We start from the raw sequence: 25,145 nt of genomic DNA on the forward strand, positions 1-25,145 counted from the left end.
ATTGATTAAGATAATGTTTTGTAAAGTCTATAAGCCCTGAAATTTTAGCAAAAACTGTTCAGAGATGAGCACGATATGAAGCCTCAAAATTCGCGTCTAGGAAGAAAAAAAAGATAAAAACAAAGGCAAAGTTCGTTGCTAAGCAACGAGTGGGTCTTCCGTTAATGTCGAGAGTCAAGCTAGAAGATCCCCAAAGAAGCAGTATTCTTAAATTAATAACAAAATAAACTCAAACAAAAAGAAAAAAAAATGGAATTATTCTTGGTACGAGTTAACAAAATCCGAATGAATCTAAGTACGAATTAATAGAAACCTTATCAATTTCAGGAGGGACTTTGCAAATCCAAATCCAAATGCGTTCAAGTACGACTTAAATATTTTCGAATTATTTAGGTACGAGTTAATTTCATTTTGAAAGTAAACTATTTTCTAAACCAAGACTGCGGAATCAACATTTCCGAAAGAATCAATTTTTAAACCCCTATATCTCTGTAATGCATTGTCCGATTTTAAAACGGATTTCAGTTTCGAATTAAGCTTTATAAGCTCTTATTTTTTATGATGATAATTAACAAATTATCACTCTAAAATAAGTTATTATAAAAATACTTTGTAGCCCTCGATGCCCCTAATTTGAGGGGCAGTCCCTTTTTCTTGATATCAAATGAAAGGTCCCACAAATATAAACATATTTTGTTCAACAAGTGTTCACGAATTGTTAGCTGTTCTAGTGATATCCGAACAACCGTGTTTTATGGGCCGACCCTTCAACTCCTTACTGGAACCACCAACAAATATTTTTAAAGTAGAATATTGTTGAGAACATTATTCTGAGCAACTTTTGTTCAACAGAGTTTTCAAAATATTTCTCCTTTTCTAGATATTAATGATCAAAGTTTTGGACTTTTGGCCCATTAAAACCCCTACTTACGTAACATATGATTTACGTATGGTATTATGTAGACAGACATCTGTACAATAAACATTTTTGCTTCTATAATTGAAAACAAATTATTGTTCAGTAAAGAGTTATTATAAAAGGACTTTAGAGCCCTCTTGGTCCCTAATTGGAGGGACCAGCTCCTTTTGGCTGATATCAAATTAAAACCCGTTTAAACTTTTGCATTACATGTCTAAACAATTTTTTTTTACATTAAAAGATATTACAGAAAATATGCAAAAATTTCGTGAAAAAATTTGGTGCTAATTTTCAGGTTCAGGTGCATGAGCCTAAGGCCGTTTGCATTTTTCCCATTTGGAAGCGTGGAGGAACATCTACAAATATTCATCTGCAATTACTAAAAAATTCAAGCTTCGATCTTAACATGAGCTTTTGTTCATGTTAACTAAATTAAAATTTTGAAAATGCAATTTGTCATCCAAAATTGCACATTTTTTTGCCAAATAGACTTAAATACCTCTTATCTGTTATGATATCTATCATAATCAAGTAATTTTCTGCTGATTTGAGAAAATATTTCACGGTATAGTGAGCCACCTTAATAACGATTTAACAATTATCGAATTATTTTAGGTACGAGTTAATTTAACTTTGAACATAACCTTATTTTCTTAACTAAGAATGCGGAATCGAATTTTCCGGAAAAATCAATTTTTAAACCCCAGTATCTCTGTAGTGCATCGTCCGATTTTAAAACGGATTTCAGCATTAGATTAAGCATAAAAAGTGTTTTGTTTTTGTTTAAACATTAATATCAAATTTTCACTCAAAAACGAGTTATTATTAAAAGACTTAGTAGCCCTTCTTGCCCCTAATTTGAGGGGTCAGCCCCTTTTTCATGATATCAAATAAAAGGTCTCGCTAATATAAACATATTTTGTTCAACAAGTGTTCACGAACTGTTAACTATTCTCGAGATATCTGAGCAACTGTGGTTTATGGGCCGACCCTTCAACTCTTTACCGGGGCCACCAACACAATTTAAGGTATCATATTGTTAAGAACATTATTCTGAGCAACTTTTGTTCTACATTACTTTTCAAAATATTTCTCCTTTTTCCGATATTAATTATCAAAGTTTTGAACGTCTGGCCATTTTACTCCTGGACAAGCCGATAAGGTTCAGATCATTATCTATCAGATCTGAAAGTTTCATTTTAATCGGTCGAGTAGTTTTAGAGAAATCGCGTACACAAAATTGGTTGGAAAAAAAAAAAGGGAAAAAGAAACCGAACGAAGACAATAAGGTCTTCAGTTGGAAACGGAATACCTTAATAATATAGAAGAATGAGAAACAGTAGAAAAACAGTAAGGTATTCCACTGAAGACGGAAGACCTTAATAATAGGGAAAAAGAAACAAAGCAAGAACAATAAGGTTATATACACAGCAGTTTCGCTGGCACTTCTACAATACACGGTAGCCGCAAGGTAGCGGCTTGTTCAAAATTAAACACAATTTCATACATGTACATTATTTTAATATATGTACATAATAATTAGCAGCTATAATGCTTAAAAAATCTGATAAAATATAGATTAGTTCTCAAACTGAAATCGACACATAGGTAAAAACATCGACTGTAACACTGAAATGTAACAGAGGAATACCTAACAGAGTTACCGTTCCTTACCCGCTAGGGTCCCCGAAAGAAATACTCTTTGCATGTTTTGATTGCCTGCAGGTAACGTGTTTAAAGAACTATTAAAAGTCCGATAATATGATAAGTGAATTTCTCTCTCTCTCTCTCTCTCTCTCTCTCTCTCTCTCTCTCTCTCTCTCTCTCTCTCTCTCTCTCTCATAATACTTATGTCATCAAATCCCGCAACTCATACAAAAATCAGGTAAACACTTAGAAAAACTGAAACTGATGTGGAAGCATCCTCAGGTAGTGTAGATTCAAAGTAGTGAAAATCATGACCCCGAAGGTAGAGTGGGGCCACTATGGGTTGGGGTCGAATTTTTACACATTAGAAATATTAATTGAGTTAATCTATAAAAATCTTCTTTACAGAAACTAATCAGCCAGGAAAGCTGAAACTTGTGTGGAAGCATCCTCAGGTACTAAGGGTAAATTCAAGTTTGTTTAAATCATGATTCCCGGGGTAGGATTGGGTCACAAGGGGGAGGGAGAGTACATAGGAAGATATACAGAAAAAAATCTTATAAATCCTCTTTTTAAAAACCATTTGCCTAGAAAAATTGTAGATTCAAATTTGTTACTGAAATCAAAATGTTGAGTAGTAGGGTGGGGCCACATTGGGAATCCAATTTTACAAAGGAAAACATTTTCATGATACATGTATCTACAAAAACTTACAAAAACTGAAACTGATGTGGAAGCATCCTCAGGTAGTGTAGATTCAAAGTAGTGAAAATCATGACCCCCGGAGGTAGAGTAGGGCCACTATGGTTGGGGGTCGAATTTTTACATAGGAATATACAGAGTTAATCTATAAAAATCTTCTTCTCAGAAACTAATCAGCCAGGAAAGCTGAAACTTGTGTGGAAGCATCCTCAGGAACTAAGGGTAAATTCAAGTTTGTTTATATCATGATTTCCGGGGTAGGATTTGGTCATGGATGGGGGGGGGGTTACATAGGAAGATATACAGAAAAAAAATCTTATAAATCCTCTTTTTAAAAACCATTTGCCTAGAATAACTGTAACTATAGTGAAAGCAACCTGAAATAATGTAGATTCAAATTTGTTACTGAAATCAAAATGTTGAGGAGTAGGGTGGGGCCACATTGGGAATCCAATTTTACAAAGGAAAACATTTTCATCATACATGTATCTACAAAACCGAAACGTTATAACATAGTGTTCTACTTAATCAATATATGCAATTTTTGACATATTCTTAAAAAAAACATTCTTTAAAATTGTTTTGACTTTGGCCCCTTGTTGATTCTTTTGCCTCACCAGGGGTTCAGAGTTTGACGTTCATGTGTGTTTATATCCCATATATAAAAACAATTGTTTAGGATATGTTTGAGAACTGCACCGCTCAACCTTTGATATGACTATAAAATCATTTTGATACTTTATCATAAACATTAGAATTTTCAGAGGAAAATGGATTTTTATTTATACAGAATCTACATGTATTGCACTAGAGGCTATTAATGATCTTCAAATTGCTGCCTGAGCGCCTTTAAGGCATCATTTTAATTTGTTTTGCTACTTCACATTTTAAAACCTCACAAAATAACATGCATTTTTTAACACACACGCAAAAGAAGTTAAAATGATTTGGTTTTAAGGGAAAAGTTTTAAAAAAAGTATGACTTTGAATTTCTTTCATCGGAGCTAGTGATAAATGGAAAAAATCCAACATTTTTATCAGTCAATTTTCTTTTCATAATTCAAGCTTGACGTTATTAGAGACTTTCACACGAGTAGCATTCGAGACATTAACACTCTACGGATCACCAAACACACTGAACTGTAGAACTGAAACGAGGGTTTGAAAACTCGCCGTAATTACCGGTACGTAAGTGCGAACTATGAAATATTTGCATGTACTTATTTAGATCTGAAAATTTTAATGCAAAACGATGTTTACTTCTAACGACAACATAAATAGAGAATGAGGTAAGGACACTCGCCGCAAGCCTTGGCGTATTTATGTATTCTTGGCGTTTTAATTTTAATTCATACTTTTGTGCTTTACAAAGAAATGATTGGCATGCTACTAGTATATTCACACTTACATGGAATTGTGTCTTTTGAATATCTATATTTTATCTGTAACTTTCTGTCGTCACCGGTAACAAACAAATTTCTATAATTCAATTGTTGTAGTTTTTGATAGAATTTTCCAGATTGTTTGTAAAATATTACATAGCATTGAAATGGTATGTTATTAAAAATTTGCATTCTTTCTGCTGAGATATGTCGGATGCTATTGAAATGTTTTAAACTCTTTGAGTTTGTCCGCGCGTTATCTCAATAAAGTTATGTGACAACCAATCATTATACTATATTACTATAAAGTAGACCTAAACATGTAGATATGCAGAATAGATACAGTATATCAGTTATAAGTCCATCACCTCAGCAGTCAGCAGAAGTACGTGAAACCGAAGATCGGCTTTGAAAAGTTTTTGCTTTTTTATGAAAAATCATATCCAAAGCACTTTTGCGATCCTTGCGAATGATTTTTAGCTCACTTGAGTTAAAAGCTTAAGTGAGATTTTCTGATTACATTTTGTTCGTTGTCCGTCCGTCCGTCAGTCTATTTGTAAACTTTTTACATTTTAAACTTCTTCTCTTAAACCACCTGGCTAATTTCAACCAACTTTGGCACAGCACAGAGCATCCTTATGGGAAGGCAAATATTAATTGAAAAAAAAAAGGCCAGTTGAGTACATTTTTAAAAATCTTCTTACTTAGAAGTACTGAGTAAATATCAACGAAATTTAGCATAAAGTATCCTTATAGAAAGGGAAATTTAAATTGCAAAAAATTAAAAGTCTAATTCTGTTTCTTTGAGCTAGTCACAAAAATAATATATAAAAAGGGGTTCCAATCAGTTTATAAGTTCGGGCTCGTTTTTTTTCCATATCTTGAAAACCAGGCTCTTTGTTTGATGCAACCATTTTGAGTTTTGTTGTGAAAGAGTTATCGTGTAAAAATAATCTTTGAAACATGCAAGATACTGGTGCCATTTTTGTAAAGTAAAGTGGGTTAAATATTTCAATGCGTTGTCATTTTCACTTGTGACGGTGGTTTTAGCTTCTTTATATATATATATATAATTTAATTATGGTTGTAACGCGGCATTTGATTGGATAGAAAAATTTAGTTAAATTTGTATAACCTGGTTTGCACGTCACAAGACACGTCACAATGCACCAACGTACTAATTCACTTGACGTTACGTTTGAATTTTGAACAGATTTATATCATTTTTAAAAGTAAAACGGACTCAATTTGTACGGCAAATTCCAGAAAATTAAATTATAAGGAATGAACTCAATATCTACCCAAGTTATACTCGTATAACCTGGGTTGGAGCAATTTACGCTTTTTTATAATCCGCTTCGCGGATTATAAAGCGTAAATTGCCCCAACCCAGGTTATACGAGTATAACTTGGGTAGACATTGAATTCATTTCTTAAATATATATATATAATCCAAAATGAGTGAAAGGTGATATCACACAGTATAAATAATCAAAAAAGAAAAAGAAAATGAACAGTTCCAAAGTTTCTATTCACTAGCGCTTTTTGGATTTACATCCTTCTTCAGGTGAATGTACATAAGTTATCATAACTTATCATAACGCTAGTGAATAGAAACTTTGGAACTGTTCATTTTCTTTTTCTTTTTCGATTATATATATATATATATATATATATATATATATATATATATATATATATATATATATATATATATATATATAATAAATTTTTTTTAAAACACTGTTTCAAAATATTTCGACCATCAGTCGGTGTTTATTGTCTATAGCAACACAACGTAGAACATATACTATGACGTCACAATGTTAATACAGTCTAGCAAGTGACGTCATACAACAATATTGCGCCAAAAACATATGAAATATAGGTGAGAGTCTATAGAAAGCACATTGATAGCCGTAATTAGTACATAATTGAAAAAAAAGTTTTCACAGCCTCAGTCCCCCCCCCCCCCCCCCCCCGTGGTTAATAACTCGCGACTGTTTTATTTTTAGGGGTTATAACTACGGGTGATGCAACTACATACTGTGTACCGATATTTATTACACTTTGTGTTGATATTACATTAGTTGGTAACTTGTAATTAGTGATTAACTCCGCCAAATTAATTCATAGATAATCATAAAGCCGTTTGTTTACAGTGTGTTATCTTTAAAATTTAAAGATCCTCTATATAACCATAGGGACTCGTCACGTAGATTTTCAACTTTTTTATATCTACCACCTCTATACAATAAAATATAAGGAATCGTTTTTTGAGTATTATGAGGTGATAACTTTGGTCGGGGCGTGATCAAATCCAATAAAGCCCAAGGGCTTTATGATATATTTGATCACGCCTCGACCGAAATTATCACCTCATAATACTCAAAGAATGATTCCTTATTACTTATATTGATATAATTTTAAGTCATCGTACGATTAAATATTTAAAATATAAAGAAGCAAACCCCGCTGGCGCCTCAATTTGGCGTCACTTGTATTATGAGTTATATAGTACAAAATCGATACGTAGTGTTATCACAGGCAAAGACACTGGAGAATGTAAATATACATGAATAAAATGTATTTATTGTATAGAGGTTGAAGATATAAAAAAATTGAAAAACTTCATGACGAGATCCTATGTATAACGATGTTATTTGGTCATAGGTTTGGACTAATTCCTCCAAAATACACAGAAGTACAGAGGCTGATTTTATTTGTCATAAGCTAAAAACATTTATCTATTAAATAATTATGTGAATACATAAAATAATTTGAATTTAACAAATTGGATAATTTTTTTTATCTAAAGGTAGTTTTAAATTTTTATTGACTTCTATGCCAATTTTATTTATTATCAAAGGTTGAATCTTTGTAGATAATCATTAGCATTTTGCCGTTGACAAGTAATGATTTAAAAACTTCTCGCTATTTTTCTGTGAAGGGAAATTAAAGTCTCCCAAACATTTTGCTCTATTTGGTCCCTGATGTAAGGTTATGAAATGTCACTCGAGTTCACGCCAGGTAAACAACAATCGTTTAAGGGAATTTAAGACCATTTTAGTTTTTGACTGTGGCCTTAGGAAATTTTGCAACAGTGTTCAAAGACTGTGCAATGGCTTCCAGTTTATCTGTCGACACTCTGTTGGTCATCTTTGTTCACTTTCAGATATGAGACAACATATATGAAAATGAAATGTATCTAATCGACGTGGTTTATCCATAGAGCTAAATAGCATCTTATTACTTTTCTAAATCTTATAAATGGTCAGAAAATGAAAATAATGCGAATTTAAGTTCGACTTTTTTTATGAACTAGATGATAGCCCGTGCAAGTGCGGGAATTAACACTTTGCACATTTTTATGATATAATGCTTAATATGTTTGACCATTTTTTTTGTTTTGTTCATTTTTGTATACACTTTGTCCGATTTTTTCCTTATCTTATTCTTTAAAATCGAAATAAAAAACAAACCGCAATTTTGGATATTTAAAGGAGAGGGCAGGGATGAAAATTCTAAACTGAAACGGATAATATATACATGTACGTGGCCTTAAACCTGTTTGTTGCAGCTGACTGAAAAAAATGAACTTTTTAAATTGTATTTATTTTAAAAGAGTGAACGAGTATTTAGTGTCTCTCGTTCTAAATTTGGTTCTTTAGGTCAATTTGCAATATAAACCTATTACTGTCCAAATTAAGATTTTCAGATAAAAGACTTCTTTTTTGAAAAACAATCTGGAAGGGAGGGGGGGGGCATTCCCATTAAACTTCTCCGTTTTATGCATACATCATTTATCCATATAGACGAAAAATACAATAATCTGTTCATTAGTCATTAATGTTTTCAAATTGTATAAGGTTCAGAACAAATCTGACGTGGGATAAATAAGTATGAGATTAAAACACGCTAGGTTATGCATTATTATCCATTTGCATGCATATTTTAAACCAAAGTAGTCAGATTCAAAGTGTCTGCTCGATGGTAAATTGCCCTACACTTTCCGTCATGATGTCAGTTAGTCAACCCGTTTCTGGGCACCTCGTTCTGGAAAGTTGTTTCAATCAATGCTAAAATCGCATGAATTGTTCCAATTTGTTTTATTAACTTTTGTATCAATCGAATTCCGATCCAAGGTATCTGCCCGCGATGCATGAAGAACTCGTCCTATACTTTTCGTTAATTAGTTAATCCGCGTTCTTGGTTACTCCGTTCTGGAAAGTTTAATCCATTCTCTCACAATAGGTCGTGCTTCGCAAGCGAATGAGAATCAAAACTTAAATTGTCCACTAAAGAAACGAATTGACTCATTTTATTTATTCAACATTATTTGTCAAATCTTAACTTCTGTGTATTCTATAAATAGGCTCATCGTAAATATATTCACTCTTTACGTAATCATTTAATATTATTTCATTGCAAGTATATATTTTGATCGAGACTATCCATGACTTGGATCCGCCAAAGCGTGTCCACAACCTTACTCTCATTTTTGCTATTTCGGGCTTGTTTATGGAAAATGAAAGTAGGTTTTTGATTAGTTAAAATTCAATCATACCTTATATACGGACATCTTCACGCAATTGTTGAAATACCAAAGGTTTAAGCAAGTACTCTGGTGGAGGCATTTTGTATTTTTTTTTTTGCAAAATGCCTTAATTTATCAGTACAGATACTAATACACCAAACAAAAAATCTTGCAGGTAAATGATAACCCCTTTATCCAGTATTTTAATCATATAAACTAGATATGTTTTGCATGACCTCTTAGACAAAAATGAGTGAAATAAATGTTTGCATCATCTAATTGTGAAGATTCAACTGTTTGAAATTATGATTACATGTGATTATGTAGGCCCACAATTGATGCTGATTTAAAAAAAAAAAATACCTGCAGTTAATAATATACCGGTGTTAAATATAATTCATATATCACAATATTTACATTTTCAAATGTCTGTCTGTGATAACATTATGAATACAAATTGTGAGTTAAACAAAATGGGCGTGTCTTATAGCATAATCGAAAAACGGTAGTCATACATAAAATTTATCAACTTACCAGAATAAACATTTGTTTACATGTTTTTATATCTCAATCTTATTCGACTAAAGAATGTCGCAAATTCAAGTAAAAATCTATGGAGATTCGCACTGCAAATGATATAGAATGAAGTCTGGATGAAAATTGTGTGAGGTGTTCCAAAAGACTTCCAAATGAAAAAATATAAATCTTCATAAGAAATCTGTTTTCCGTTCCTGTGAATATCTCTGAATAAGTTTATTATGTCAATGCTTCTGGGCCAGCAATTAGATTATTGAGCCTGAGCAAAACAAAATATATGGGATGACAGGCCAGAGATGAAAGGGAAATTACTGATCTAGCCCCACTATTGGGCTCGCCCTCCAAACGGTTGCACCGTAAAACATATTAATAGGGTACACAAGTATCATTTAAAAATACAGTCCTAATTTCTTGCCATAAATGCTGTTGACTTGTGGTGTGGTCATTGTTTGTTTAAGAATTTCTGTTGAAGCATGCACTTGTCTCGTGGCAGGTAAATTGGGTGTTCGAAAATTTATCAATTACGATGATTTGATTAAAAAAATATTTCTATTGTACGTACTCCGTTATGCAGTTATTGTTTTCCTAATAAAATGTGAAAATGAAAATTGGCACCATAATCACGATCGAGGAGGTCTAGTATACCTCAAAAGAATTGAAAATTGCAAGAATAGACGATTAAACGAGTAAAATTTATTTGCAAAAATGTCCTCCAAACCAGATGTTGCCCAATCCGGCCAATTTTTTCAAAACCACCCTCCGCCGGATTATACAAGTCTTTACACGTACATGTAATGCTGGTATATTTATATTTTTATAGAAACAAGTACTATATAAGTGGAGTGGAGGAAAGGAGAACGTAAAGACAACATGGGGATGCCATTTATTGCCCTGGAGATGTTGCAGTCGGTAGTTCTCTTTGGGACACTGGCTGCCGGCTTTTTGGTGTTGCTATTTTTGATGCTGGATAACTGCAAACATACCGTGATAACTGTAGTCATAGTAACGACTGGCCTGGTGCACGAGTTGTACTGTGCATCTGTGTTGGGGTATTTCAAGCGTTTAATGCAGATAGAAAGTCTCAGACCAAAGGACGATGGCTGTCGAGATTTCTTTGTCCCAACGCTGATTTCTAACGTCATATTTGTTACCATCATAACTACACATGTTGTTCTTGCTGGATCCTTCATTAGGAATAAAAGTACAGCATACAATTTGATTGTTGTGCACGCATTGCTTTCTGTTTCCTTGATCATTTGGCAAAACCCAGAAAAGTCTTTACACCAAACGGCCTCGATGAATTTAACATCAGATGTGCAGGTGTACTTCACTGTATGCAGGAACAATGTGGTCAAGAATGCTTCACATATTTTGATGGAATACATATTGTACTATCTTCCTCTTGTGTGCTTTTATGTGTGGACAGCCAGGCAGTTATCTACAGCTGATACAGGTATTGTCTAACTACTGTTCAAATGCTAAACTAATGTAGATTCAAAATTGAGTATCAATAGAATTGCATGCCCAAATATGTTAATATTAAACCACCTTAACTGTTTAAGAACTCTCTACAGTTAATTTTGTTTTCAGATTTCCTTCAATATTTGACATTAAATATCTGGGTAGTTTGAAAATTTTTAGAGCATTTGTTGCACGCATTTGCATAATGAAAATTAATTTGCCATAAATCATGGTGAAAATAGGAATAAAATATGTATGAAATTTATCTGATAGTCATGCAGGACTTCATTTAGAAGGGCTGCAATTAAAGTTCTATAAATGTTTCAAATTACGTTCAGAAAAAAATATAAAATCGTGTCTGATCTGGAAATGTCTAGACCTGTTGTTTTGACTACGATCATAGTGATAGACTCACTGTCTGTCTTTTTTGTTCAATGGAAAAGGGAATAATTTAGTATCTCAAGCTTTCCGAAACTTTTATCTGAGTCAAATGAACACATTATCGTAATTATTACAATCGTTGTAATCGCATGGTTTCTTTTTCTACTGAAAAAATTATTTCTACAGACTACGTGTACTTGATGATGCATGATTCACGTAATGGTTTCAAATGCAAGCAATGGGCATCTTTTTTTTAACCAACATAAAATATATCCTTGTTTTTACAAATATTTATGTGCATGAATATGAAATTTTTAGTATTTAACCTTGAAACATTGCAAAATTAATATGTTTTATTGTTTGTATGTAACTGATATGTGCTAAAACATTTGTTACAGTTTTAAGAAATCGATAACTACATTGGTTGTTTTACATGTTTAGAGTTGGTCAGATGAATAGCATTTTGAAATTTATGGACACAAAGTAGATATATAATTTTTTTTTCTCAAAAATATCTCTTAAGGACATTGCATCCTGCAATCAAAAGTCTTAATTTTTTTTTCTAAAGTGGTTTTTAAAAATCTACACACATAGCTTAGCCAAAATCTAAAACAAAATTGTGGGGTCTATATACTTCATTTGGCGCTACGATGTATTTAATATGACCTTTCTGCAGTCAAAGTGCAGATTGCTCAAAAATCGGTTTTCTCTCTATATTTTATCGGAATGAACCATGGCATCAATTACAAATTTATACTATTTAAAATAAATAAAATTAAAATTATCATAAAGAAAAATGTTACAATATCTTCACCTAATTCATATTTTGACCTTTTTGCACTGATAAAACGCTATTCTTATCCATTACCAATTCAACAAGTAATGAAATTATTAAAAAGTCTTATTTAAAAAACTTTTTCTCCAGTAATGATTAACTTGTCAAAAAAATCTTAAAAATTTCAGGAAATAAAACAAAAAGTATGAGTCTATTATGTAAAATTTTAGATATGGCATGAAATATGCTGATTTTAAGCAAAAATTGGGATTCATTTTTCCTTGACTTTTATGGAATTTAAGTTAAATTTGGCAATAGTTGTGTCGATAGAAATATTGAAACATTGTAAAATAGTGTTTTTCATAACAAAAAGATATCTTAATGCACAACATATCTGGAAATGTTGTTTGCACTGAAAATAACGAATTATTTGTGCTTATATATAATTAGCACAAACATTGCAATATACAATATACTCTCAAATTGACATTTACCTGCCCATAGTGAATGATATACATAAAGCACAGAGAAATTCACCTTATTGGAGCTCCACCTCCGCCCCGGCCGGGGCTTGAACTCACGACCTTTGAAATCCATTTTCCTAGCAGTGAGCGGCCACCGCACATACCACTCGGCAATCTACGCAAGTCTTGCCAAGATGGCCGAGTTGTTAGTGCGATTGCTGGTCACTGCTAGGAGAATAGATTTCAAAGGTCGTGAGTTCAAGCCCCGGGTGGGCAAAGGTCGAGCTCCAATAAGGTGAATTTCTCTTATATATTATACATATATTACATGGCTTTGAGGGCGACATACCAGAATATTTGCCCCGAGGTGACAGGAAAGCCCTGGAGTGTTATATCGCCCGATGCCGAAGGCAGAGGGCGACATAACACTCCAGGGCTTTCCTGTCACCGAGGGACAAATATTCTGGTATTGTCGCCCGAGAAGACATGTATTATATGTTATATAACATTTTTAAACAAATCAAACTCGGGTTATCAACATATTTATTTAATTCACAAGGCAGAGGCAAATGTTTTAAAAACACTCACGCTTGAGTTTATCACTTTTGTCGTATTTGCCGATTTTTTTTTCATCAATTAAATTATCGAGTTCATCTGAATTTAGATGAACAAACCGCAGACGTTGGCCTGACATGTTTAAAATTCGCGGATATGTTTACGTTTGCTTAGCAACTGGCTCGGTGAATTTCGAACCCGACGTAATTAATATGCAGAATTCTTGCACGCGATGGTGATATTACAGTTTCGTGAGGGCAATATAACCATTTCCTGTGAAATATAACTGTTTCCGGGAGGGCAATATAACTGTTTCCGGTGTGATTCAGCAATTTTCAGGGCATAGTAATAAAATTATCTCATTTGTGACATAACGAGAAAACTTATTTAAAAATGTTATATATATATATATTACATGGCTTCGAGGGCGACATACCAGAATATTTGCCCCGAGGTGACAGGATGCTATTTTTTCATAAAATTTTATTTCATCTCAACAATTTATTCAAATTTTGAAATTTTGCATGGAAAAAATAAATAATACTTTCAGATACTTAAAATATATATTGTAATGTATTTTCTGTTGCAATAAAGAATATCTTGATTCATTCATTTTATTGTCAAAAAACAGTGTTTGGGTTTTAAACAATAAGAAATATTATTTCTCTTTACTGAAAACAATCTTTTCTAACCAGTGTGTCAGAGAATCCAAATAGCACCACCCCAACATAACGTCTAACTTCTAACTGGGGAAAAATAATATTAGTTATAAACGTTTTGTTGACAATCTTTATTCTTAGCTTGCTGTATAAATATCTTTGATATTATACAAACGCATACACGCATATTGTTTCTACCATTGATTTGCGTAATGTACAACTGGCGAGAATTTTGTTACATGTACTTTTATATATTTACCGTTTTATTATAACATCCACAATGTATTTTCAATCTATTTCTTAGGAAAATTGATTGTAATTCATACAGCTATAAACTGATAAGACTGAAATCTATGCGATCCTGTTAAACGATTTCGGCGTATTATTTTAATTGAAAAAAAAAATGCTTAATTCATTTAGCCAATTTAATATAGTCTTTATATCAAGTGCTATACTGATTTTTTTAAAATCATTCATTGATGTCTTCTTTGTACTGTTGGTGTTGAATATTGCGTGACTAATTTCTTGATTGATGAATACTTATTTAGCTACATTAAGAGCACGGACCCAACGAACCTGCACGGACTTGCACGGACCTCTTGTGTAACGATATGATAATACTTTACACACTTAACTCATTTTTAATTGATAGGGAGGGATTCAAAGATAGATGTATATGTAAACAAAATATGCTTTCTCTGCTTATAAACATTGACTATGAAGAAAGCGAGCATTGCAGAAAAAATATACATTTACTTAAATTCTTCAAACATATATTTTTCTACAATGATACATGTAGCTAGTACCTTTTCACCCGCATGAATCACAAAATAATGCATTTAATTACGCTTAAATATATGGACAAAAAACTTTCTCTGATACACCCAATGTAACTGAGGCCTTTTAGTTTACATCAATTAACTTTCATTTTTTCGTAAATTTATCCTTACGCTTCATTACAGTTCATTGATTGATTAATTGGATGTTGAATTTAAACATTGTACCTTTAGAATCGCTTTTTGAATCAAAATTTGTGCTATTATTTAAGATACACGAATTGCTCATGATACTGGTATATTGTACTGTTTTTTTGTTTTTTATTTCTTATTTGATCGTACATTTTCGTTTTCAGAGAGAGAGAGAGAGAGAGAGAGAGAGAGAGAGAGAGAGAGAGAGAGAGAGAGAGAGAGAGAGAGAGAGAGAAATTTTTAATAAACTCGTGTTTTCAATTTGCTATAATGCTATTTAAAACTTGAAATGGTTTTAAATAATTGAATTGTTTACATAAAAAATTATATTTTACATGTATAGGCTTAATTCATGTAATTGTTATGAAATCTTTTCTTACATATTTCATGATGGCTGTGTTGAGAATGCCGTGCAATTATACAATTGTTCCCGTGCGATCTCTATAATTTCGTATTAAGAATAGTTAGGATTGATTTCGATCAGAACGGACGGAAGCATAATCCGGCTTATAACCTAGAAATAACTGTATTAAGCTAGGGCGCGCTTGATTTGTCTATACCTAACAACCGGTGTACACTTTTCTCTAATTAAGTGCAAAAGTGTACACTTTAGGTGTACACCGTCTACACTCTGTACAAGGCATGTGTTGGAAATTACACACTTGTTTTCAATATATGGCGGCAAAAAAGTAAGCTGAGAAATCTGCAGAATTTTTTTGTCAGCACAAGAAATTTGCTAGAGTTGATAGCCTTATTTTAGCACATATTGCGTGTATAAATATGAAAGTGTTCAAAGCATAAGAAAAAGTAATGTATTTTTTATACATATTTCACTAAAACATGTGTTGTCAGCATAAGTCAACAGATACATGTATAGTGTACTAAGAAGTTCGAAAATATAGTTTTATACGCTTTTTTACAATGCTTATGAATGCACTAGATATGTAGTAATTTTGCCAGATTATACTTTACAGTAATAAAGTAAGTAAATTCACTTTATGTATTTATTTTTTCGCTTGACAATAAATTTACTCTTTTTCTAAGCATTGTGTCTGTCCTTACTGAACTTATTGGCAATTTTTTAATAGCCTAAAGAAACGCATACTGTATTTTGCATGTACCTGACAACTGGCAAGGGTATACCATGCAGGTAGTATAGCAATCGAATACAAACATTATTTATTTTCAAAAACTATTAAAAACAATTGTCTTAAAAACGGAACTCTTCGGCAGCTGTCACAACTTTAACGTCCATATTGATAATACACACTACACCAAATTTCGCATTATTTTAAGGTGTAAATCATCTACTTCAGGTGTACAACAGTGTAGACAAATCAAGCGCGCCCTAGATTAAACACGAGTTGGGGCTTTGTAGTTGTGATCTAAGAATCAACGCTTAATATTACAGCGCATTTACCAGATCTGTATTTTACTGACTTGAATTCAAAATACTGAATAAAAGTGATTAGATTTGTTTAATTTACATGGTTTTCGAAGAAACTAATGATCATGTACATTGTAATAACCAAATTTTTTATAATCAGAACTATTCAAACAAGTTTTCTGATTTGTCTACTCTTTTTCACCACTACAGTACTACTTTGTACTTGTCAGTAAAGGATTTACCCTTTCTACACTAAGTTAACATTAAACGCATTTTGAGCATCGTGTTTTTTTAAATAGTGTTTTATTTCTTTTATAGCATGAATATATTTGTAGTTTTTTAAATCTAATAATTACAATACCGGTAGAAATATTGTCAAACATGTACATGTGGTTACCGTTAACTGAAAGCGTATGTGATGTTCGTTCAAAAACTGAATACCTAAATTTGTCTTAAGCTCGATCGCGTTATATTTTTAGTTTAATAGCAAACATTAAAGAGGCTTTCAAGCATGCAGTGACACGTTGTATGTAATAATCGGACTCTAAAACAAACTTTGTTCGTTATTTCACAAACAAAATTTTAAATAAATTAAATAGAAATTTTGAAAATCATAAGAATTGTGAAATACCATAATTACGTAAATTACGGATGAAAAATAATCAGATACTTTTGGTTTCTGATTCTTGGTTATTTTTTTAAAAATATTTATCAATTTTTTTTTTCATGTGTTTTCGCTTAGCAGAAGTATATAATGGTAACACATGTATACGGAAACACATATCTTTTATTCATAATTTAATTGCATGAAAACAGACCAACATTTTACCTATAACTTATCAATCATAATTTCTTATTCGTCCGGGTAATGCGCCGACACATTGAAGAAATGTCCTTCATCACGCCGCGTAAGTCCAAATTTACCCTGTTTTAAAAGGGGAGGAGGTCAACTTTTGCATTTAAGAAACAATTAAAAATTTTGAAGAAGGGGCAATTTGATTAATTGTCAATCCAATACCTAAATATAAATGGCAAATCTGATTTTCCATAATCAAGTATTTGACTGCATGCTATAAAATCATGTACAATTTTATATTATATTATATCCCATAATCAAGTATTTGACTGCATGCTATAAAATTATGTACGATTTTATATTATATTATATGTCACTGTTTATAGTACACTTACCATGCCTATAAACTCTTTAACATTTTTGTTTATTTTTCAAATTTCTTATTAATAAATCATGCCTAGAAACCATTTTGCAGTATATATAAACACAACACAATTTAGCACATGGTTTTTCTTTACACGTTTTTGAATTGCACCTTCACCTACAGGTTGGTAGTTCTATTGAAATTTAAATTAAGTCAAACTGCGTTTAACTTAAGATCTATACATTGTTTATATATACATATATAATCCTGCAAAGAATAGTATACATATTGCGGTAAATAAACCCTTCGCTATGCTTAATTTCCTATGTTACAAAAAGAAATAAAGCGTTACAAATTATAAACAACGTCGCGAAATGTTGCCGACGTTTATGACGTTTTCTCTGCATTATGACGTTATGTCATAAGACCCCTTTTCTCATACACTGGCTCATATATATATATATATATATATATATATATATATATATATATATATATATATATATATATTTATAAATATATATATATATATATATATATATATATATATATATATATATATATATATATATATATATATATATATATACGAAATTGTAATCATTTAGAAAATAATTTCAATAATATTAATAATTTTATATCGTATACATGTATTGTCAGGCCGTTGGAGATTTGAAAAATAATCGACAGTTTTTGAGGATCGTGCCGCGTGACCTTGATATTTTGTATATGATTTGCCAATATCAGTTACTCAGCTCGTAAACCAGCAGATAATGTTGATAAATGTACATATCAAAATATTTACATTTGAAAGTATGCTTTCTTATAGAATAACGAAAATATCCAGTTCTGTGTGGACTTTTTTATGATGTCACAATGATTAGTGCAGGTGCTTATCGTTTGACAGTTGCATAATTGTAAACGTAAAAACGCCGCTATATTAGTAATTTTAAACAATTTGCCTTTCTCAAAAGTAAATATAAGTTAAAAAACAGCAATATTAAAAAAAACACCAGGATATGAACTTGGTTGGTACGTGATCAAATATAAAGTTCATATCACGGTGAACTTTTTAAATTCCTGTTTATTTCTTAATTGACAAGGCTAAATTATCAAGTCATTGTTGGAATTCCTAATTCACTGTATATAAAAATTATTGATAAAGAATCTCAATAAATATGCCTTTTTTTTTTTAAAAAGGTACATTATAAGAACGTTAGATGATATTCTTCATTGACTAACATGTTATTGCATCCAAGACAAGTTCATAACTATGCTTTTATATATAACTGCATGATGAAAATGGCGGGCTGGAGGGCGGCTGCCGAAAGGGTACCCGCATTATACGTATAACTCCTCCTACAGTTTTCAAGATAAGAAGTTGTTCTTTTGCAGATCAATTATACATATATCAGAGGTGTGCATATTGCTAGGATTTTGATTTCCGATAATTTATGGGAAAAAAACCCCAGCTTTTGAACTTAGTCATTTTTGGCAAAATATTGCATATAGGGTACTCTATTTCACTAGATACGGGTTGACATGGATTATGGATACAGTTCACATAAATGAAAACCCGGTTTGCTGTCACATTGACAGCTTTTCACTTGTTCAATTTGTTGTTTCAAATTTTTTGACAGGTGTCTCCTTTTGGAACATTGCCATTCTGAAATCCTGTGCCCACGAAAATGCCACATGCAGCCGTTGTTACAAAATGAACTATGCCTTCCAGATCGTGCTGTTTTACATCGGAGTGGGCGTGGTGATAGCTCGGCCATTACAACTGTTCTATGGAGTCATCCACAATGAACCGGCAATTGATGTCATTCCAAGCCTCAGTAACACTGTCGTGTATTCCTTTTTATCCCTGGAATATTTGACAGACTGTGCACATCTGAAACATGTTAACATGCCACCCTAAGTGGACTTTTGAGTTTTCATTTGTATAACATAAAGTATACATCAAACTGTAGTATACACATGAATAACATATTTTATATAAAACGTATTTCAATATAGAATTGTTGTATTGTTTTAGCTCACCTTAATAGAAGGTTCAAGTGAGTGCTTGAACTGAAGGGTCACTTGGACCATAAGCTTTAATTTCTACTGGTCAGTTTGTAATTTTGAAACAACATGATATCGTTTACAGCAGCATGAATTACAGACAACCTTCCTAATATATATACATTTAGATTATTCCATGGCTCTGGGGCTGAACATGAAATCAGAACATGGCAATTTTTATTGCCATCTATATCAAACTCTAGTCGATGATAAACAGAAAGATGTGCTATATATTTCACACCACTCTCCGGCAATCTTTATATGTTATATAGTACATGGCAATAAAAATTACCATGTTCTGATTTTTTATATCATATATATACTTATAGAAAATATTAAAAAAGACAATAAAAACATAATGTGGTGAATGATTATTATTTAACAAATCGCTCCTTGTCAATATATTTCATCTCTAATAAACTTCCCTGAAATAGCCGATGATTGACGGTAAGGGGTGTGATATAAAATCCAAAGATTTCTGGAAAGGGGTGGGATATGAATCATGACACACCCCTCGGGTTTTTATCATTAGGGTAGGTGAATTTTCGGTTTATATCGCACCGGGCGGAAAAGATTATATTTCCTATAAGTAAACGATATATATATATATATATATATATATATATATATATATATATATATATATATATATATATATATATATATATATATATATATATATATATATATATATATCCAAATCACAAAAGTATTTTCTCAGTGTCCGGTAAAAATATAATAAAAGAAAAAAAGAAAAAAAGCAACACTAACTGCAAAACATAAGCGCTTTCATTGTTAAAAATCTTCAGACGTTTTACAGTCGTTAAAACTATAGTTTTAACGACTGTAAAACGTCTGAAGATTTTTAACAATGAAAGCGCTTATGTTTTGCAGTTAGTGTTGCTTTTTTTCTTTTATTATATATATATATATATATATATATATATATATATATATATATATATATATATATATATATATATATATATATATATATATATATATATATATATATATATATATATTAATTAAATTAATCATTAATTATTGTTCAGTCTTCCTTGGATATTAACCAAATAAATTTGTCTTTAATTGTTGATAGGATATAATTTGTGCTAAAGTATTGAGATATATAGCATTTCTTTATTCTTTATAAATAATGACAATCAGTAAGAAAGGGATATGCATATATGTTCCCTCATCTTCTACATAAATGGTATTACTCCCTTTGCTGTCCGGCTGCTGGTTGAAACATTGTTTGTCGGTCATCACTAAGCTTTAAACTTTGTTTAACCTCGAACTTTCATTTTCGCACACTAGCTTACAAATCAACGAGACGCCATCTAGCGACGATATTGTGAAACAACCAAGAAAGACAACCAAATTCCACTCGAGTTTGCTAATTTTTACGGCAATTTAAATTCGAAACTCAAAATTTTCATAACTTTTTAAAATTGGAAATTACTCTGCTGAGTAAGTTAAGTAACTAGTAATAATGAAAATTTCACATTAGGCTTGCTGTTTTCTTTTTGTAATTATAAAACAATTTCTGCAGGTTTATTAAGACCTTCATGGCGTCAAACTAGCGCACCTAGTCAATATTAGGGGTCCATATTCAACAAATTCGATATTGCGATTCTTACGTAAACCTGTACTTTTCAAGTGCAAACGAATTGATGACAATTTATTGTCATGATTAATGTAATGCATTAATACAAATTTAATAGATGTTTAACAACCGCTCCTTGCAAGCTACTGAATCACCACCTTTGATCTTGAATATAACATAACGTTAATAAGGACCAATGACAGAACCGTCATATACATGAGAGCATTAATATAAACAACTTAAGCATTTCATCTTATTTTATTGCAAAATTTCAAAAGAAAATGCCCATTTTTGAAGTGCAAAACAAAATTGGAAATAAATATTCATGGGTCGATTCCTATCTTTTAAGAAGAAAGAAAACATTCAGAATAAAAGGTTTTGATGTATGCATAAACTTGCCTTGGGGATGCAGGCTGTTTGTAGATAATGATATGAAAAGAATTTAAAAGGAAAAGCCACTCGTCGTTAAATTTTCTATTATGAAAAACCATTAACCTAATTCAACTAAAAAATCTACAACCCCTCCTAGCTGATTCCCTGCAAAGGGTTGACATTCCGTTCCAAGTGCATGCTGCACCATTACATGTCAGAGACTTAACAGTATGTTGTTTACTATGGCCCATCCACCTACTTTTCGCACTATTTTCCCTCTTGTCTGTAAACTGTAATTTCACTGTGTTAAATTAGCACAACATTCATAGCCACAAAATTCGCATTTTACTTCTAATTTACATGTATTTAATATTAGGGGCCTACATATTACATATCAAATTCACAAGAGACAACCCACTAAGTAAAGATAATAATTAAAAATCATTTCATGAATTTTAGCAACACTCAAAACTCTTCAAGTACTGCAACTCTCAATTTTACTAAAATATTGACGAGTACTTTATTAGAAACTGTTTCTTCCTATCTTGGGTGCGCTTTTTTGTACGGATGGAACTGTAGCTCTTCGGTTTGTCAACCATAATATCCCCTTGAGCTAGATTTCTGCAGTTAAAACAGAATGTGCAACGTTTTGGTAAAGACATGATTCTTAGCTATAGTACTTCTCCTCAGCAGTCAGATAGAGAAATACATAATAGCCACATCTTTGTCACGTTAATCAATCTGCCGAAAGAATTATACTGGAAAATGTTTCAAATTGTTTTGGAAAAGGAACCGACCAAACTGTAGGTTTTGTCCTAGAAATGTAAATATATTTTTGTTATTATTTTTTATCATCAACGATACACCATGTGAAATGATGTACATTTCTCTCAATGTTTTAAAAAACTGTGCCTTCACCTGTTAGTTAAATTTTCTAAAAGTAACTTATTATATTGAAAATTTCACATTAGGCTTGCTGTTTTTGTAATTGTATAACAATTTCTGCAGTTTTATTAAGACCTTCATGGCGTCAAACTAGCGCACCTAGTCAATATAAGGGGTCCATATTCAACAAATTCGATATTGCCTGATTCTTACGTAAAACTGTACTTTTCAAGTGTGCAAACGAATTGATGACAATTTATTTCCATGATTAACGTAATGCAATAGTAAAAATTTAATAGATGTTTAACAACCGCTCCTTGCAAGCTACTGAATCACCACCTTTGATCTTGAATATTACATAACGTTAATAAGGACCTATGACAGAACCGTCATACGCATGAGAGCATTAATATAAACAACGTAAGCATTTCATCTTATTTTATTGCAAAATTTCAAAAGAAAATGCCCATTTTTGAAGTGCAAAACAAAATTGGAAATAAATATTCATGGGTCAATTCCTATCTTTTAAGAAGAAAGAAAACATTCAGAATGAAAGGTTTTGATGTATGCATAAACTTGCCTTGGGGATGCAGGCTGTTTGTAGATGATGATATGAAAAGAATTTAAAAGGAAAAGCCACTCGTCTGTTACTTTTCTACAATGAAAACCATGAACCTAATTCAACCAAGAATCTTGTAACCAGCTTTCAATCAGTGGCTCTATAGGTTTTAATATCTGCTACGAACGTTTATTAACAAAAAGTGAAAATTAAAGGTAAATTTTTAATAAGCTCATATGTCTCTAGAAGATAAGCGTTTACTTCCTTTACCACAAAACACTGGCAGTTTGGCTTTTTTTATATTTTGATGGTTTTTCTATATCAAAATGTTATTGACGTGTGTATCAATATCGACTCCAGTCCTCATTAGCTTAGGCTGGACGCATTTTTCCCCTTACTTGATTCAGGTATTATAATGTTTCAGTAGGGAAATTATAAGTAAACTTCCTGTGGCACTTAAGAAGGCCAATTAGGGTTTTTTTGCGGAAAAACCATATGTAATTTAAACCAACTTTATTTACGAAGTTTTGAAGAAAATCGACCGTCTGGTTCTTGTAGGGACCATCTCAAAGTAAAGGTACATTAACTTCAGGAATGTGTAGGAAATTGTCATTTTTCGCACATCAAAGCAGAATAAAACAATATTACAACAGCTTTTTTTCTCAAATTGTTTTATATGATCAGTAAAATCATTTCCTACCTTGTATATAAAAAATATTAAATTCTACTGTCTGGTTTTTAGTGGGGGGCATCTCAAAATATTAAAATGCGCCAAATTTTGCTATATATTTGGATCATTAGGAATGAGGATTGATAAAATGGATTCATTAAAAAAATAAGGAAAATGTCCTCGAGAATAGCAAAATTTCAAGTGCTTACAATTTTTCTGTTTCTTTTTTGTTATTTCTTATAACGTACTCCTATAAAGCTTTGTTTTATCATAACGTCGGAAAAGCGCAATCTATCTATCTATCTATCTATCTATCTATCTATCTATCTATCTATCTATCTATTTATCTATCTATCTAGTTAGCTAGAGTTAACTAATGTATCTAGAATTATTTAATTATCATGTAATAAAAACAGTTTTAGTATAGAACTAAATTTCATTTAAAGAATTGCAATCACTTTATATATATATATAGTTACATAAAAGATGCAAGATTTAAACACAGAAAACGGCAAACATTCTCTTTTGAACTCAAAATCGGAATCTGTCTTCAAATGTGAATTTAAGTAATGACAATTTTAAATTATCATTTTTTTTGGAAGCTGATATTCTAAGAAATCAATCCTTTTAAATATTAAATGGAAATGGCATTATCTTTCGTTTGCGAGATCCGGGCCATACTGAAAATACACTACCTGTATTCATTATAACAGTCTAGTCCGATTTAGTCGAGAAAAAAACTTTTAACGGCAAATAATTATTTTTTGATCCAGCATGGTTTTAAAACATAATTAAAGTGTGTTGAGTCCGAAAAAATATGCTGGCCTTCATGAAAATGGCGTTAAGTAAGTCAAAATTGCAATTCAAAATGGCGGACAACCAAATTTAATAATTTTTTCTTAAAGTCTTTTAATTATTGACAAATAATAATAAATTGATCCAGAATAGTATTTTGTCATATCTAAAGTGTGCTAAGTATGAAAAAATATGCTGGCCTTCCCCAAAAGGCGTTAATTAGGTCAACATGGCGTTTAAAAATGGCAGATGGGTATATATCCCTCTAACTATTTTTAGAATCGGTAGGACAACAAAGTAGTGCCTTTAAGCAAAATAGTCCCTATACTTGCAGAGTGTATATACATTTATTGGGACATTTTAAATCAGAATGCTTGACACATGTCAGAAAAGAGGATTTGCAATTTTAAAAACAAGTGTCAAAATTGAATTATCATTTGAAGAAAATAATTGAAATTGTTTGATGTACTCCCTTTCCAAAACTGAGATATTCCCTACTTTTACTTTCATTTTCAGAGTTTTTCAATACAGACGCATTTTGCCGGAAAACGAATCTGACTTCAAACCACGAAATTTTAACAGGAAAGAGACAGTTTGATGAGCTTTTATTCAAGAGGTCCCTCGTTGCTGAACGAAAATAAGGGCCGGAGCTAT

At 31.7% G+C, this 25,145-nt stretch overlaps 1 protein-coding gene across 2 annotated transcripts in view; it reads left to right on the forward strand.

The window, feature by feature from the left end:
* LOC128173459 (uncharacterized) overlaps window positions 1–19,470 on the forward strand; it is a 28,513-nt gene extending 9,043 nt beyond the window's left edge. Inside the window, exons 2-4 of one of the 2 annotated variants that reach the window (XM_052839150.1) lie at window positions 4,334–4,452; window positions 10,545–11,177; window positions 19,175–19,470. In XM_052839150.1, coding sequence (XP_052695110.1) covers window positions 10,595–11,177; window positions 19,175–19,455 — 864 coding nt within the window. In that variant the 5' untranslated portion in view covers window positions 4,334–4,452; window positions 10,545–10,594 and the 3' untranslated portion in view covers window positions 19,456–19,470. The remainder of the gene's footprint in view (window positions 1–4,333; window positions 4,453–10,544; window positions 11,178–19,174) is intronic. The other variant, XM_052839149.1, reaches the window with a different exon arrangement.
* Window positions 19,471–25,145: the final 5,675 nt, after the last annotated feature.

The sequence above is a fragment of the Crassostrea angulata genome, chromosome 2 (assembly GCF_025612915.1).
Source record: "Crassostrea angulata isolate pt1a10 chromosome 2, ASM2561291v2, whole genome shotgun sequence".
Classification (NCBI taxonomy): Eukaryota; Metazoa; Mollusca; class Bivalvia; order Ostreida; family Ostreidae; genus Magallana; species Magallana angulata.